The sequence below is a fragment of the Microcebus murinus genome, chromosome 23, assembly GCF_040939455.1.
Source record: "Microcebus murinus isolate Inina chromosome 23, M.murinus_Inina_mat1.0, whole genome shotgun sequence".
Taxonomy (NCBI): Eukaryota; Metazoa; Chordata; class Mammalia; order Primates; family Cheirogaleidae; genus Microcebus; species Microcebus murinus.
The window spans coordinates 20,532,227-20,551,316 of record NC_134126.1 but is presented as its reverse complement, the minus strand read 5'-3'; the positions used below and the strand labels follow the sequence as shown (position 1 = coordinate 20,551,316).

Below are 19,090 nucleotides of genomic sequence, written 5' to 3'. Positions count from 1 at the left end.
GCAGGCAAAGCAATCTGAAATATGGATTTTAAAAGACCTCATAATATTATATCAGGAGGTGGAAACAACATCTATTCACTTCTGGAGAGGGCTATTGCAAGTAGGTCTTAAAAGCTCTTCAAAATCTTGATCTTGATTACAAAGGGCAGATAAAAGTAGGGAACTCTCTTAGATGGAAAGTCAATAATTTCCAAATGAGGGTCCCTGATTTAAATCTATAACTGGGAGTAGGAAGAAACTGGGAGGTTGGGCAAACTATCCTTTCCTAATTCAATTCACTCCAATAAATCTTTTTGGTTTACAGTGTGCTGACTCCAAATAATAAGGTAAAGGTAAACAGAGATGTCCTATTCATAAGGATATTTCAATCTAATAGGAGTGATGGGACAGGTGTTCCAACGCATATGACATGTGGCAGAAGTGATGAACTTTGTAAGCAGTGTGCCACAGGAGCACACAGGCAAGAAGGGGCTGGACTTGGCAAGCCTATAAGGGGACATGAATCTTGACTTGGACCTTGAATAGGACAACGAAGAAGGACGTTTCACAGGGAAAGAAGAGCTCGAGGGAGGTTTGGGGCACTGTAAAAGAAGCTCCTATACCACGTGAGTCTCCAAAATCTGCCCCTTTGAAGATGGTATAATTTGAATCTGTTTCCTTGCCATGGCAAGTTCCTTTTAGATATCTGACCCTCACTTTCATCATCTGTTAAATGATCATTCTTACATGACTGTTTTTGTGGGTAACTGAGGTAAGGCTTTAAGGTACCTAGCACAGCACTGGGACCAAATAATGTTCAATAAACTTTCTTTCCTCCTTAATCTTCCCCCTCTTAATTTGGTATCCTGACTTTTTTTTTTGTTTGCATTCCTGAGGTTTGCCATTATCACCCACCATTGGAAGAGTAAGACTGAATGATAATTCATGATGGAATAGAGCATTGTTTTGTTTATTTAACCTTAGTATGCTCAAATTATATCACTTAAATTGATTCTATTTGACTCTACATTATAGATCATACACAAACATAAACACACACACACTTGATTTTTCAAAAAACAATAACACATTCTGTAGGGACTTAAGTAACTGGATAAATGATAAAAATTTAATAGATGGCAGAACTATTTCAGAGATAATTCTAAACTGTACAATGTTTCTCACTCAGCTCAGCCAGAGCTAAGAACCACTATTTTGGATCAATTCAGTAAGGCCAGGATGGTGCTTGGAAATTAACATTTTCAATAACTGCAAACGTTATTGTTTTCAAGATGATCAGCCATCTTGGAGGAACGCCATGCTTGGGCTTACTTCTTCCTCAGAATAACACTTGTAAATATTACTTGTAATCACACAGGTTCCTTCTAGCTTCATGCTTGCAAGTATAAACAATATTCATTCAATGCATTCACTGAAAGCTGCATTTGAGCTTTTAAAAAAGAAAATTGAGTTTATTGTAAATTAACTGGATAACTAGATATACTGGAAAAGGGCACAGATTTGCTTTAAAACAGTATATATCTTTGTTTAAAGTTAGACTTAAAATAAATTTTAAACCACTAACTTTCAATACATCCAGATTATGCCTTTAATTACCTTGTAACTAGTTGGCCCCCATATATGATGGAACTTACTGATATCAGGTTAAGGAAGGATGATGTTATAGTGAAATAAATCTGCATTTTCAGAAGCTCTTTCTCACTACCCCACTAAGCCATGGGCAGACAGCTCACTTTCTGTTACCTGTGAAGGAGTATGTGTTTACATTCCCTGAGTGAACAGTTTCTTCAGCAGATGAACATATTTCTTCGATTGATGTCTTCCCTGTGGAATTGTGAGACCGTCTCATCACAGTGCAAACATGGCTGGTAAAGTTGAAGTCACACCTGCCACAATACGCTGTGGCTTCCATAGATGCTGGGCAGAGGGTCCCACATTCTTTGGTTTCCTAAGTCAAGTAGTAGAGGGTGGGAGAGAGAAAGAAAGGGATTTTTAAATTTCATTTAGACATACCTGGGGTAGATTTTTATACCTTTCAAAGGAAATTTTTTCTCATACCTATTTGATAAATAAATATATCAAATTTGTAAAAAGCAATGAAGGCAGTTTGTATCTTAAAAAGAGCAGTTACTTTGAAATGGCACAGACTTGGATTAAAATTGCAGTTTTGCAACTTCCTAGCTCTGTAACCCTGGCAAATCACTTATGCCCTTAATGCCCCAGCTTCTTCGGATGGAAAAATGGAAATAAAATTTACCATGATGGTTTATTGTGTGAATCAAATAACATCTGTAAATGCCTTAATATACATACTACAAATAGTAACAGTAGTCATAACTGTTATTTGACACTTTCTTGTGAAGTTTTAGAGAAAATAAAGAATGGAATATTTGAGAATCAGTCCTTCCTGTGCTGCTGGGAAAGTTGGTTCCATATCAAGTATTACTCATTCAAGTTTTTTAAAATCAAAATATTTCACGAATTATCATTATAATTATTTGTACTTATAAACCTTTTTGCTGATGAATCTCTGGACTTTTTTTTTTAAGACAGAGTCTCACTCTGTTGTCTGGGCTAGAGTGCCGTGGCGTCAGCCTACCTCACAGCAACTTCCAACTCCTGGGCTCAAGCGATCCTCCTTCCTCAGCCTCCTGAGTAGCTGGGACTACAGGCATACACCACTATGCCTGGTTAATTTTTTTATATATGCATTTTTCAATTGTCCAGCTAATTTATTTCTATTTTTTTAGTACAGACAGGGTCTCACTCTTGCTCAGGCTGGTCTCGAACTCCTGAACTCAAACGATCCTCCCGCCTCAGCCTCCCAGAGTGCTAGGATTATAGGCATGAGCCACCGTGCCTGGCCTCTCTGGACTTTTTATAGGAAAATTAAATACTTAATCATCTGAAATTAAAGGAGCTATAAATAAAGTAATATTCTTATAAAGCAGAGATCTACTTTGCCTTTCCTTTATAGAAGTAGCATAGTGTATTTGGAATACTTTTTGGTATTAAAAATTGGTCCCCATTCAACTTCTCTCTTACAGAAAATAATTTGAATTATTCTCACCAAATTAGTCAAAAGAAAGCTACTTCAGAAAAATATAGTGAGACTTGGGACTTCCATTTGAAAATGGCTAATTGAATACTTGGATTTATCTCCATTTTTTCTTAAAGCCCAACCAAATGACAGTAAAAGAAATGTTTAAATATAGAAAGTGTAAGGGAAAAGGAAAGGAAATAATTTACACTGGACTGCTCAAACACTTTTGGAAGCTGGATGAGAGATGGATGTGCACAAACAATGTGATGTGCTTAGTAGTGTCCATTTCCCCTTTTCTCTGTGGGAACATGAGATTTTCAAGCCCCGGTACAATAGGAGGAGCCACGTGACTAGATACGGCTGTGTGACAAGTGTACAGAATGTATGTACTCTGTATCCAGTGGTGACCCACCAGTGTGCAACTGTCTACTTTCTCTCCCTTTCCATTGTGGCCCCAGGGCTGTCTGTAAAGCAAAACAAGGGGCTTGGGATCCTGAGATGTTGCTTGGAAGAGCCCTGCCTAACTCACATTGGAGTTAGTTCAATGTAAAAAATTAAACTAATTTGCTAAGAGGGTAGATCTTAAACATTCTCATCACACACACACACACACACACACACACACACACACACAGTACAAAAAGAAAGGAAAAAGAAAAATATAATAACAACTTCCACATAGGGGCACATTGTCATGAAATTTTAGAAGAGCAGGATGAAAAGAACATCTCTAAAAGCTGTCATAGAAAAAGATAACGTGGTTACCTACAAGGAGACGTGAATCAAAATATCAACAGAGGCGTGAAAAATGCAGAAACGCCTTCAAAATTTTGAGTGGAGATGATTTTTAGCCTGGAATTGTATATATGGCTAAGGTATCAATCCAGTGGGAGAGTTGAAGAATGATAAATTCATACATCAAGCCCCCCAAAAATTTACCTTGTATACATCTACACTCAGGAAAATAATTCTCTAAAAGGAAAGAAACTCGAGGAACAGAATACAGAGGACCAACACAGGAAAGGGGTGAAAGGAATTCCTGAGTTGACAGTGTAGGGAAGATTCACTGGGCCAACTGTGTAGAAATCCTACAGTGATCCTGTCCAGATCACAGCAGAAGATAGAAGACTCCAGGAGAGAGGAGTTCAGGAGACAAAACCTATAGAATGAACAATATTACCTATACTACTTGATTCAGCATGGGGAAATACTGTCTTCATCATAGTAATTTATAAACCTTATGTATTATCCTAATCATTCATTACTACAAAGTCCTTGCAGGACTCCTACCAATGTCATAAGAGTTATTTCACATCCCAAAGTGTACAATGTCCACACAAGGATTGTGTAATCACCTCATTAAGCAAGTGCCCTTCCACCCTCTGTGACCATGTCACCCACTTTTAGGCATCTCATAAGGACAAATTTCTACAGAACATGGTGGATAGGGTGTTTGTTTTTTTAAATGTTCATGATCTTTTCCTTAAACCGATAGGTTTCTGGAGTCCTGGGTCAAGTTTAATGCCCACAAACACGACATAGCAGTGTGTGAAGCATCACAGCATGTAAGTATAAACGATCACACCCACAAACCTATTCACTTTTGTGGCAGACAGAGGCATTTTCTCATCTTGCCCTGTCTAAGGGGATATGATATAGACACATCTAAGTGGATTTGCTGGGTCTGAGGTCTCTAGCAGAGGAAGGTGCTGGGTTATGGTAGGTGGGCAAGAGAAAAGAAGTAGGAACTTCCCTCCTGCTCCAGCCACGGCACTTGGAGGCATGAAACGGCATTGTGCAAAGGCCCAGACGACCTGTGCTGGCTCTCTCCCCAGCACACAGACTTTCAGTCCTGCACTCATCTCAAGTGCCGGGTAAAGCTTCCTTGAGAACAGCTAATCATTATTAATTCCTTTAGAATTCATTGCAATAACATCAATCACAGCGAACTCATTCGGTATTAATATGGATGTAATGTGAAAATGAATAATGCACACCGGAGTTTTTATATTCCTATTTTAGAAAAATAGTTATGAACAATGTATTTCTCTTTCCATTGTCAAATCAGCACCTCGGAGAGGTTTTCTATCAATTACCTTCATCATCATTCCAGTTGAAATCTTGTCAGAGCAAACATATTTCAAAGGATTATATCCAACTCCATTACAGCATTTCTGGCTCTTTGGAATAAGTTCAGTCTCACAGCATTTTACTGGCACTGGGTCATTCTTTTTAACATGTGCTTTAGACTCTCCACTGGAAGCTGAGCAGCATATGGTATCTGACATATTCACATAATCCTGCCCACAACAGAACATCCCTGCAACAATAAAATGTTATATATGAATATGAAATAAAAAAAAAGGAAAGAAAACTAAGGCTGCTATAAAGTTTGGTATAAAAATGTCAGACTCAGGCAGTTGCTGAAATGGTGCAATACCTAAGGTAGCATTTCCCTACCAAGGTGATTTAAATGTGCAGTGAGGGTCCTTCTTACCAAGAGCACTAGACACTAATTAGGAAAAGAACACACAAGAGGAAGTGTTCGGAAATCATTCTGCAGGGCCAAGCTTCTCTCATGCTCCATAAAAAAAGATCGGATTTCTGTCATGAAAACTGCCTGCCCATTTTGTGATGATAACATCTTGTTGCAAAAGAAAGTTAGTTAAACTGTAGGGACTCAGAGAAAGCTCTAGAAATTTACAAGGCAGAAAAGGTCACCCAAGCACTCTGGGATAAAGAGGCCAGGCAGAGCAGAAAGGCAGCTCCATAGTAGAACTGGAAACCCTGCGGTAGGAGCCTTGCAAGTTTTTGACTAGCTCTGTCTAGGATACAAACATTTTCTTCCTGTGAATATAGCTGCAATGGTGACCATTCTTTCTTCATGAGATAGCTTTGGCATTCAAAACCAGCTGAGAGTGTTCATGGATCAGGTGTACCAATCAGCCACTGTCTTTTGAGCCACTCTCTGTTCTAGACTCATCATAGACATGAGTGACAGGTTGGGGGCAGCAACAGAAAGACCTTGTAGGGAAGATCATTGATCCCCACATCTTGATGAAAGACACATGTATCTGAGATACTGAGCAGACTCTTTTCTCCCACCAAACTCAGTTTCATTGCCTGTGTTCACATCATTTAGACATTGCCATAGAAGAGAAACGGCAGAAATTTTGACATTAAAGCATGAATAAATAACACTCTAGAGTCAGATCAAGCTAGAAATTAAGGTGCCTATACTGCATGTCACAGCACTATCACATTAGAATTTATATCCAGTTATACAGCAGCACAATGTGATGAATGATTTATTTTAATTAGAATTTTGTTTGTTTATTATTAGTCCCGACTGATAACATAAAGAACCTCAAATTCAAAGTGCCCCGGGGTCTTGAATTGTTTAATCTGGTTCTGTACAAACACCTACATTATGACAGACACTTCTAATAACGGATCAAGGAGTTTCAAGTGTTTTTGGTTTTTTAAAAATAATTGAAAGTAGACACTTGTTTGGCACATGCCTTAAGAAAGATGTTTATCTGCACATGATTACAAAGAACACTTATACTGATATTTCCACTTTAAAAACTATCTCCTACTATTTAAATAATCTTATTTACAATGAATGGTATCCACTGATCATAATGGAGTTTTGGCATGCCAAGTTTATCTAAATGTGATAACTCTTCAAAGTAATTGTTTTAAAAATACACTGTTATATTAATAATTCTGGTTGTTTTAACATTTCCAGGAAAAGTTTTTTCAAAAAAAAAACACAAACACATACACACAGCAGGGTTATAATTACAGTCTGAGTCTTGACTATGATGGATAAATATATGTGTGTATATATGCAATACATACATATGTGTGTGTACACCGACACACATATAAAATAAAAAGAAAAATCCACAGCTTCAAGTTTTACATCATTTGGACATTTTTCTGCTGCCTTCTGATTAGACATTTAAATACAACCTTGGATTCTTTGGATTGTCATTTTTTTTCTCTAGCAGTTTTCTTGAAACAATTCATGTTTCTATTTTAAAGAGCAATCAAAACCTGAAAACTAGCCCTTCAGGGAGCAGAATATATTCTCTCCCTCTACTCCCAAATTACTTCCTGGTTTCACTATGCTCTAAGTATAACATCAAAATGCAGACACTGACCTAATTCGAAATTCCTAATCAGTCATCTGATCGCTCTGAGGGACTTCTGACAGGTCAACTAAAATTTTGATAATGAACTGTTTTTATACTATTAAAAAAAAAAAAGGATGCTTTCTTTCACAAAGAGCTTCATCTTTATTTTACTGAATTGAAATTTTCAGCCAAGATTTCACTCACATAACAAGAAGTGACTCCCTTTCTAGTTTCTTCGGTAAACCATTACTTCTTTAATTATTATCAACCTTGTTCCAGTGTGATAAATTGCTAATTACTTAATACCCTAATCAGCGTTCATTCTTTGCACAGATAAACTGTGACAGTGCCATTAATTTAAATAGTAATTTCACTTAATGGCCAGAACGGCACACCAGATTTTTATGCAGCATTTTCTGAAGACTGCATCCATCACTGCAATATTCTGACATAAAGATGTCTGACGTGCACTAACTCACTTAGGGAGAGCAGATGTTGCCGAGCAGAGTTTGGTAGTAATTCCCATAGTGCATCACTTCAGCATGAATGAGCTGCAAATTCAGAGACAGACAATCTTCTGAAACTGCATTGCAATAACTTTTGACCCCTACCTAATTTATCACATGTAGCACTTGACTTTTGAACTTTGACACACAGAATGCACAATTTAAAATATGCCCAAAGAAAAACAAAATAGGTCATGCATTATTGATGGATTGGTCCATTCTTCCAGAGGCTCTTCATTAAATTTGTACAAAGGTAAAGAGTCTCTTTGAACAAGATGCAGATGTTATTAAAATGGTACAGTACACATTAAACTAGTAGATATTTATTTTTCAGATAAAATAGCATACATTGTCTTTCCAACAGCATACATAGCCAACGGATGGTTTCCATTGGATTGAATACAATTGAGAAATCATGGAGGAAAGAATATTTTACTCACAATATTATTAACAATTCAAATATGTTACCAACACTTATTTAATGTCCAGGTCTAAAAAGAAAGGCATATAAACATATATGCTTGATGAATTTCTAAATAGTTCAATCTGAAAAACTAGTATTCCATATTTTTTTTAAAAGACCACCAAGAATTATGCATCATGCTTTTGAGTTAGAAAATAGTATAGTAGTAAAAAACAGTCTGGAATATGACAAATCATTGTGAAATTCTGGGATTGATCATGGGGACTACATTTTATGCCAAGGGATATTTTAGGCCTAGAAGAAAGGAAAAGAAAAAGGGTTATGATTAGTTATTCTTAGAACGAATGTATAAAATTAGTGGCAGAGCATGAAAGGCAAGAAATTCATGCTTGTCTTCACCAGTAGATGGCTCTGTGGCTACCACCACAAAACTAAGAGAGAAAGGGGGTAGAGTAAAAATGCTCCCCAAATCATTGCAGTATATTTTATAGCATTGATATATTACCCCTTTCAAAAAATTCATTATGTTATATGAAAAACTTCCAGGGAAATATTCTTTCAATACACCTCTTACACCACAGATTTCTGTGGCTTTGCTTCCTTCTTTGCAAAGTTCCCAAATTCCATCTTGTGCAGTCATTAGTTCCAGTGAAGTCAGAGCCTTGGACATGAAAACTCAGTGTTCTATTCTGAAACAATTTCAACCCAGAGTTTCACATCAAAGATGGCATGGACAAAATTTATAACAGAAATAAGGCAATATATTCCAAAGGCATCTCATGATCAGTTTCCCATAGGCTAACAGAAAATCCTGTCCTCTTTGAATGATAGAGGGGCTTTAATCTTCATCTTTGAATACTAAGGGATATAATCAAGTCCAACCCAAGATTAATGGCATAAATGATAAAACCATATAAGCAAACACTAAGAAAAAAATGAGTAATAAAGAGGTTTAAAATATATTGAAAGAAAGTGGCCAAGAATACATATCCCCTGAAATGACGAGCATGACTTTCATCCCGAGATACCTGTATAACACTCCTACACAACTCATCTGCCCAGAGAGAGCACTAAAAACATAAACGCCACCCCAGCACTTCTGTTCCAACAGCATCTGTTAATTCACTCCATTTATAAAATACATATTGACAAAGACAACTGAACTGGGACCAGGGAGATTTGATTTGGTGTGAGAAAGTCAATTCAATGTGATTTTGTTAAAGGGCTCCTGCAGGCAAATAAAAGAGTTTAAGTAATAAAGTACATAAAGAGATGTTTTACGAGCCAGCCTGGTCTCGTGGCAGGCACACAATGCCAGGCAGTGAGAGAGGCCAGGCTTAGGAACAATATGATGAGATCCAAACCCTCATATAGCAGAAATGGTGTTGCTAGGTTGAGGAGAAAAAGGGCCATATGGATATTCTGGAAGGTCATTAAGGTCACTGTCATTAGGGGTGACAGGAGCGAGCAGCAGCAGCAGTGCTATGGAGAAGACATGTGGAACCCGTCTATTTTCAGTGAAACCTGCAGGAAGGTCAGAGAATAAAAAGAGATTCCTCCCCCCCTTTCTAAAAGTATCATTCCTTCACTCCACGATGATTGTCAGAGTTGGAGGAGTTGCAGAATGGCATGAGAAACTCTCTGGGTTTACAGGAGTCAAGGAATGTCACAATTTGTTTAAGACATATTTGACTGGTATAGAACATCATATTAAAGTAAATAAAGAAATGATTCTGAAATTTGGGTCCACGGGTGGACTTCAAGGCAAAAGCTGCAGGCAAATTTTGGGACATATTCTATGTACCTTTTTACTTGAAGTGAGGGCTCGTAACTTTCAAAAGATTTCTAAAGAAAGAAAGATGAAGAACTATTGTCCTAGTGGACAGTAATCTCTACGCCACTTCTTAGAACAGGTGAATTTCATTAACTATTTTATGGCAATGATGTTCTGACTTCTCTTTCCTTCTCCTTCACATTTGTTCTGCTGCCCAAATTTAATTAATCTCCTTAAATCACATTTCTTATCATCACATTGACTCTTCTCCAAGCACTAAATAATATTCCAATCCTTTTTGCCTGCTCAGATTTATCTCTCTCTTTCCTTACATAGGGTGTGTATCTCCAATAAACCAAAGTGCTCACTCCTGCTTGGATGGGTTTTACAGGTTGCTAATTTCACACTTTAACCCCAGCCACACCTCCCCAAATCCTGCTCTGTGTGTGAGATTCCAACCCCATGAAAAAACCCCTTTTATGCCCTTGACTGAATGATCTTGCAGTCTTAAACATATGCATGCGTTCATCCCTGTCTTGTGGCCTGTGTACCAACTTATAGGTATTTTTCTTCTTGATTAGATTGTAAGTCCTTGAGGATAAAAATGGAATCTTAGCCATTTTTGCACTCACGAAGCACTAAAAAGATCTTGAATATAGTAACTATACAATATGTATTTAACAAATGAAGGGATATGGTGGCAATTTGACTAATTTTTTTAAAAAGGTATAGATGAACAAACACACCAAAATGAGACATTCAACAGTCATTTTAAAATTCTGACCTATGAAGGTATAGAGGAGACAACACTTTTGTGTCTTCCCCACCTCCGTGGTTCTGTCTTTAATATGCCTGTTTTTAGCTACCTCATCTAAAGGATAAGGAGGCACTCAACAGGTTAATCATAGCATAGAATAACTAACTAGTTATCATGATTTTCTAGTACACATTACTATACCTTTAAGCAATGGTTCTCAAATTTTGGTCTCAGAACCCTTTTAGACTCTTACAAATTACCGAGGACCCCAAATAGCTTTTGTTTATATAAGTAATAACTTTTGATATTTATTATATTAGAACTTAAGACAGAAATGTTTGAAATACATATTTATTAATTCATCTAAAAATAATAAATCCATAATATGTTAATATATTAGGTCATTAAATATGAAAAGTCTGATTTGGAATTAAAGGTTTATTATATCTCCAACAAGAAGCAATACAATTAATCAAAGTACGCACTTAAAGTATTGATATAGCTTTGCCATCTTAAAGGTAGCTTGTTTATGCCAACAGCAAAGAAGCCTGGAGAGTGAGTGGCAATGAAATTGCAAAAGGCATTTTCCACAGCTTGTTGAGAATTGAATATTTTTCCTTAAAAGAAGTGGTCCAAAGCCTGGAAGAAGTGGTAGTCAGTTGGTGCAAAGTCTGGCAAATATGGTGGATTGCAGAGATTTCCAAGTCCAGCTTCTGTAGTTTGAGTAGCTTTGTTTGTGCCACTTGTAATTGAGCACTGCCTTGAAAGAGGATTGGCCTGTCTCTATTGACCAGTCACAGCTTAATGAGGATGCTTAATCACAAGCATCTTCATCATTTCATCCAGTTGGTTGCAGTAGACATCCACTGCAATCAATTGACCAGGTTTCATGAAGTTGTAGTGGATAATACCAGTGCTGGACCACCAGATAGACACCTGTAGCTTTTTTTTTTTTAATGAATATTCGGTTTTGGACCATGTTTCAGAACTTTGTCTTTATCCAACCATTGTGCCGAACATTTGCAATTGTCAAAAAGATTCCATTTTTCATCACACATAATAATACGATGTAAAAATGGTTCACCTTTATGTCATGACAGCAAATAAAGGCAAGCTTCGATGTGATTTCTCTTCTGATGCTTGTTTAATTCATGCGAAACCCATCTATCCAGCTTTTTTACCTTGCCAGTTTGTTTCAGATGGTTCAATATTGTCGGAATAGTAACGTCAAACCTTGCTGCTAATTCGCATATAGGTTGAGATGGATTCACTTCCACTACAGCTTTCATCCCATCATTATCCACCTTGATCTCAGGTCTCCCACATGGCTCCTGTTCAAGATTAAGATGACCCGAATGGAACATCTCAAACCAGAGAAATACTGTGCATTCATTAGCCAGGTCCTTCTCAAACACTTCGTTGGTATTTTGAGCTGTCTGTGCTGCATTGGTTCCACAATGGAACTCATATTCAAAAATAACACGAATTTTTGACTTATCTATGGATTCACAAAGCTCTAAAAAATGTGAAAGATAATCACAAGCCAAAACATGCATTTGAAAGACTGAGGATGTACCTTCACAATAAAAATAAAACAAGAAGTGTCAAAGTGAAATGTCAGAGATATCAACTGTCAAACGTGGTACTACTTAAGGAAATCAGACATTTCAGATTTAATAACCTAATATTTATAGAAAATAAATATATTTTCCAAACTAAAAATATTAGTGAGTTGCATGACATTGTTTTACATTTTTGCAAGCCTATGATTTAATAGAAAGCCACTAAATTCTCATATTTCTTCCTATATTTGATCTGTTGCAATATCATGCCATCTAACCTCTAGAAAACTGCACTGTATACTGAAGAGAATGCAAGTTAAAAAAGGCATATCATAGTTAAGTAATTCAGGCATACCTCATTTTATTGCACTTTGATTTACTGCACTTTGAAGATGTGTTTTTATACAAATTGAAGATTTGTGGCAACCCTTCATTGAGTAAGTCTATCAGCACCATTTTTCTAACAGTTTGTGCTCACTTTGTGTTTTTGTACCACATTTTGGTAATTCTTGAAGTATTTCAGGCTTTAATATTATTTCTGTTACGGTGATCTGTGATCAGTGATCTCTGACGTTACTACTGAAATTGTTTTGTGGTACCACGAACCACACCCATATAGGATGGAAAATGTAACTGATAAATATTTTGTGTGTTCTGACTGCTCCACCAGCCAGTCAGCCCCTCATCTATCTCCCTACTCCCTATTCCCTCAGATGGAACAACATTAAAATCAAGCCAATTAAAGCCCTATAATGGCCTCTAAGTGTTCATGTGAAAGGAAGAGTCTCATGCCTCTCCTTTTAAATCAAAAGCTAGAAATGATTAAGCTTAGTGAAGAAAGCATGTTGAAAGCCAAAATAGGCCAAAAACTAGGCTTCTTGCACTAAACAGTTATCCAAGATGTGAATGCAAAGGGAAAGTTCTCGAAGAAAGCAAAAGTGCTACTCCAGTGAACATATGAATGATAAGAAAGCAAAAACAGCCTCGTTGCTGATATGGAGAAAGTCTGAGTGGTTTGGACAGAAGATCAAACCAGTCACAACATTCCCTTAAGCCAAAACCTAATGCAGAGCAAGGCCTTAACTCTCTTCATTGCTATGAAGGCTGAGAAAGGTGAGGAAGCTGCAGAAGAAAAGTTGGAAGCTGGCAGAGGTTGGTTCATGAGGTTTAAGGAAAGAAGCCGTCTCCATAACACAAAAGTTCAAGATGAAGCAGCAAGTGCTGATGTAGAAGCTTCAGCAAGTTATCCAGAAATCTTCCTAAGATCACTGATGAAGGTGGCTACACTGAACAATAGATTTTCAATGTAGACAAGCAGGCTTCTATTGGAAGAAGATGCCACCTAGGACTTCTATAGCTAGAGAGGAGAAGTCAATGGCCTGGCTTCTAACCTACAAAAGACAAGATGATTCCCTTGCTAGGGGCTAATGCAGATGGTGAATTTAAGTGGAAGCCAATGATCATTTACCATCTTGAAAATTCTAGGGCTCTTACAAGTTGTGCTACTTTGCCTGTGTTTTATAAATGAAACAACAAAGCCCAGATGATGGCACGTCTATTTACAGCATGGCTTACTAAATATTTTAAGCCCATTGTTTAGACTTACTGCTCAGAAAAAAAAAATTCTTTCAAAATATTACTGCTTACTGATTATGTACCTAGTCACTCAAGAGCTCTGAAGGAGATGTACAAAGAGATAAATGCTATTTTCATGTCTATGAACACAACAGCCATTCAGCAGCCCATGGACGAAGGAGTAGTTTTGGCTTTCAAGTATCATTATTTAAGAAATACATTTTGTAACACTATGGCTGCCATAGATGGTGATTCCTCTGATAGACCTGGGCAAAGTAAATTGAAAACCTTCCAGAAAGGATTCACCCTTCTAGATGCGATTAAGAATATTTGTGATTCATGCGAGGAGGTCAAAACATCAACATTAACAGGAGTTTAGAAGAAGTTGATTCTGACCCTCATGGATGAGACTGAAGGGTTCAAGACTTCAGGGGAGGAAGTAACTGCAGATGTGGCAGAAATAGCAAGACAAATAGACTATGAGTGGGGCCTGAAGATGTGACTGAATTGCTGCAATCTCATGATAAACTTTAACAGATGAGGAGTTGCTTCTTATGGGTGATCGAACAAAGTGGTTTCTTGAGATGGAATCTACTCCTGGTGAAGATATGGTAAACGTTGTTGAAATGACAATAAAAGATTTAGAATATCACATAAACTTAGTTGATAAAGCAGTAGAGAGTTTGAGGAGATTGACTCCAATTTTGAAAGAAGTTCCACTGTGAGTAAAATGCTATCAAACAGCATCTCATGTGACAGAGAAAGGAAGAGTCAATCTATCTGGCAGACTTAATTGTCGTCTTATTTTAAGATCTTGCCACAGCCCCCCCAATCTTCAGCAACCACCACCCTGATCAGTCAGTGGCCCTCCACATAGAGGCAAGACACTCAACCAGCAAAAATATTATGGGTTGCTAAAGGCTCAGATGATTGTCAGCAACACAGTGTTTTTAAATTAAGGTATGTACATTGTTTTTTTTTTTAAGACATAATTCTTTGTACCCTTAATATACTACTACAATATGGTATAAACATAACTTTTATATGCACTGAGAAAGCAAAAAAGTGTTATGACTCACTTTGTTGTGATATTTGCTTTATTGCAATGATCTGGAACTGAACCTGCAATGTCTCCATGGCATGTCTGTACTATGAAAATAGTTTCGATCTCACAGACCACCTGAAAGGGTCTTGGAAACCTCTAGGAGTTCCAAGAGTATACTTTAAGATTCACTGCCTTGGAGTCAAGCATTGACAGACAGTACCTTTTCTTCTAACTTCTGCATGCATGTGTTGTGCAGTAAAAGGACAAAATTTATAATGTCTTTTTTTCTTTCTGGTCATTCATTAAATGTTTACAACTTGGTGGTTATATTATACTGGGCCCACTCATCAGACTTAGCAAAGACTGATCTGGTTTGAGGTGGAGAGCATAAACTCTATAGCCAATTGGATGGAGTTTGAATCCCATCTAAGCCACAGTGGCAAGAGGTTCATAAATCTCCCAGTCTTCCTTGCATTTAGGTGTCAACGGATAGTCGAGTTCTAGTCAATGGAATGTTAATAAAAATATTTGCTATTCCTAGACCTGGTCAATCAAACACTCCCACGCATGTTATTCCATGCTTCTTTCCTCTCCTGGCTGCGGGAAGGGACACGATTCCCAGGTGACCTTATAAGCTACCAACTGAAAATGGCAGAGCCTCCCACAGCGAGGATGACCGTGGGAAAGAGACCCAGCCTGCAAACATGTTTCCTACTTCAGTATGATTACATGAGAAAGAAATAAAGCCCTTTGTATTTGAGCCTTTATAAATTTTGAGGCTCATTTATAACAACAATTAGCACTACCTGAAGTAATATAGCCCCTTATTGGTCCTATGATTTGGGGAAAGTTTTGACCTTCTGTACTTGTGTTTCCTCATCTGTAATAATAGTATCTACCTCACAGGGTTTTTGTAAGGATTAAATGTGTTAAAGAATATAAAGCACGTAGAACACAGCTTGGCAAACAGTGAACATGGAATGTCATTTACTTCTTGTTTTTGTCTCCTGATCCTTGTGCACATATTTCAGCAGATACACAGTGTATAGGAGACACTGGGCTGAGCTGCATTCTTTGATTGAATTTTAGCTTCTTTAGAATCCCAACCTCTTAAATCTAGAATCCATGAGAGGAATTTAGGAGAAATTTCTGAAATGACTGTGTCTATCCTGGGTCTGTTATGTGTGGTATGACTCAATACATCATTCATTTTCAAAGATCCTGGGAGGTTGGTTTTTGTTGTATGCTTGTTATAGTTTGTTTGCTCATCTGACCTGACAAAATAAACCTAGTTTTTACCTTACAGGACAGATCCAGGTATCCTGTGCCATGTACTGGAGGTGATTTTTAAATTTACAGGGTCAATGAAAATGTCCTAATTGAAGCCTACTTCTGCTACATGTAGGACGATTATCCATTATCACTATTTTCTAGATGGTTGATGGAGATCAACAAAATGATGTGGGAATATCAACCAGTTTGATTATATATATATTATTAAAATCTTCCCGCTAGATGTGTCCCACTGGGATAGATTCAAAGATGCATAGGGTGGGTACAATGTGGATCCAGATGGATGATTTATAACTTTGTAGAATGGTAAGTGCCTTGGAAACACACTTGTTGGTTTGCTAAAGATAAAACAAGGAACTAGGAATCAAGGATTTTTTGGGCTCAAAGGAGAAGAGTCTTTCCCACACTCAGGATTGAAATTTAGTTGTGAATAACTTAATTTAATGTGTCTTACTTATTTAAGGACTATCACTATACTGAGTCTATTTTTATTAAGGCATGAGTTTCAGGCACATTCAGGATTGATACTTTTTGCTTCTAAGTTGATTGGTTTCATTATTGAAGTGCTCTTCTTAAAAGGTTTTATCAGAACTTTATATAGAAGAGATAAATGCCATGTACAAAACATACATGGTAATAACCATAATAACTATAATAACCAATTTAAATAATTGTTACTTGTACTATGCATAAATCTTTGTTGGTTTTTTACAAAAGAAGAAATTATGGACAAAACAGTAGAGAATTCATAGTTTATCTCTATCAAAACATTTTGACATCCTGAAATTGTACTCAGAGATGGCTGAAGCCCCAACACTTACTATTTGCAGGGGCAATTTACCCTGAAATGAATGAAGCTTGAAGTTTAGGGGATTTGGCTTGCATTAGCCCCTTCCAAGGCAAACATGGTTATATATTTTTATAACATTTGCAAAGGAATAGTATTTAACTACAATTTGTTATGGCCACTGTCTCTTGTCCCTTCAACTTGCCCTCTGTCTTATGTACCCTCATTTTGATTGAAGTTGGAATGGCCATGGACATTTTTGAAATCTGAGAGGAAGCTGAGTCTGAGAAATATTTAATTTGGGTTCAGTAGCTATATATTTATATGGTTTCTGTCACTTCCATAAAAAACGTTGTTAAGGTTTGTATATGCCATTTTAACTACAATTGGGAAAGAAAAGAATGTGAGAAATTATAGACTCCTAACTTGGATGCATATAAAAGGAAGCTTTAAAGAAAGAGAAAAATAAGATAGAAAAATTAATGTAACATGAAACAAAAGCTGTAAAACAGAACAATGGAATCAATTAAAATTATTCTGACATCAAGAAGAGAATTGTACAAAATAAATTTCAGACCATACCAAAAGTAGACTATTAAAAGAAAACGAGGAATTTAGAAATGAAGCAATGCATACTCAATTTGATTATTTGATAATACAAATTATGAAAAGAAGCAGCTCATAAATACATTGGAAAAATTATACTTCTCGTTGATTTGCAGATAAAATAGTGGCATCTAGGATAACATACAGCTCAAATTCAGTCATACAGAAAAGATATCCATGAAATACAGGTTAATGATGTTGTCAGTTCAACAAATATTTAAGAAAATCACTGCAAATCACTCTAAGACAAGAAAATTTAAATTCTTGAAATCTTAGAATGATGCTTAGTGGAGACTTCTCCAAATTTGACAATAATTCTAAACATTTAAAGGATATTATAATAATGAGTTGTGAATTTTTCTAAACTTTAAATAATTTATAAAAGCAATTTTCATTAACCTTATGACAGGAAAGACTGAATTATCCTTCTGGGTCATTGTGGTATGATGCGGTGATCAAGGCTACAAGCTAAACATGTTCAGGGAACAAAGGGCAGAATTGTGTCAGGAAGTATATAATACAAATAAGCTATTTTTAAGTCAGTGGCATTTGCCAATTGTTTTTAGATTTGTAATCTTTGTAATCTATTTTCCCATTATAAATATTCACTTTATATTTTGTCTTCATAATTTTCTTTTCTTAAAAAGCCCCCCCCACCAATTGCGTAAGTTTGAGACTCCCCCAAAATCTAGATCTGATCATACGTGTGATCTGGAGCAAGTACAAACTAATGTATAATGTCTAATATCTACACCTCAGTTTCCTCAATATAAATAAATATAGATAATATCAATTAAAATATAGATAATAATAATACCTATCACTTAAGATTGCTGTAAAGATTAATTGAAGCAATAATGTATAAAACATTAGGGTGACAGTAAGTGTTCATTCAATGATTGTTGTTAGTATTAGCTTTCTAAGTACAAAAGAGTACTGGAGTAAAAGAAATATAATACAATATCATCACAAGAGTTTTGTATGCTATTAATACTAGCTAGGAAATATTATTTTGATCCAGAACCAATACATTCACATGTGGGATTTTTTTTTGTGTGTGTGAACATGACACTTTCAAAAGGAAAGAATTTTAATGTGTTTTTATGAAACACATTAGATATACAAAAAAATGAGAGATTACATTCTCATTTGTTACATAATATGTTTCCTAATTACTGCATTATATATGATTCATGTGAGCTTTAATTACTTATTTTATTTTTAGGGCAAATTTCTCACCCTCTCTGCTTCTCAGATTCTCCATCTACTCGAAGGTAGACCAGGGCCCCTTACCTGGAAGGCGACTGTACACCACACCTTCTTCTCCACCGCAGCACTCTAAATCTTTGCTCACAATCTGTCCGCCACAGCACTGTTGGCCATGGCCATCATGAAGCCTCCCAGCACAGCAAATCTGGTTTCCTGAGGTGGAGTACGGCATTCTGCCACAGCAGGAGTTGCCTATGCCAACGGAAACCCGGTTGTGCTGTTCATCTGGACAGCATACTTCACCTGTCAATTTAGGGCAATAACAATCATTGCATCAGTTAAAAAAAATATGCTATGACTCACATCT

At 36.6% G+C, this 19,090-nt stretch overlaps 1 protein-coding gene across 1 annotated transcript in view; it reads right to left on the bottom strand.

The window, feature by feature from the left end:
• Positions 1-19,090, bottom strand: part of USH2A (usherin) — a 654,133-nt gene that overhangs the window by 144,664 nt on the left and 490,379 nt on the right. The window contains exons 49-51 of the mRNA XM_075997053.1: positions 18,808-19,026; positions 5,140-5,363; positions 1,744-1,948 (exon numbers count right to left, since the gene is read on the bottom strand). Of these exons, the coding sequence (XP_075853168.1) occupies positions 1,744-1,948; positions 5,140-5,363; positions 18,808-19,026 (648 nt within the window). The remainder of the gene's footprint in view (positions 1-1,743; positions 1,949-5,139; positions 5,364-18,807; positions 19,027-19,090) is intronic.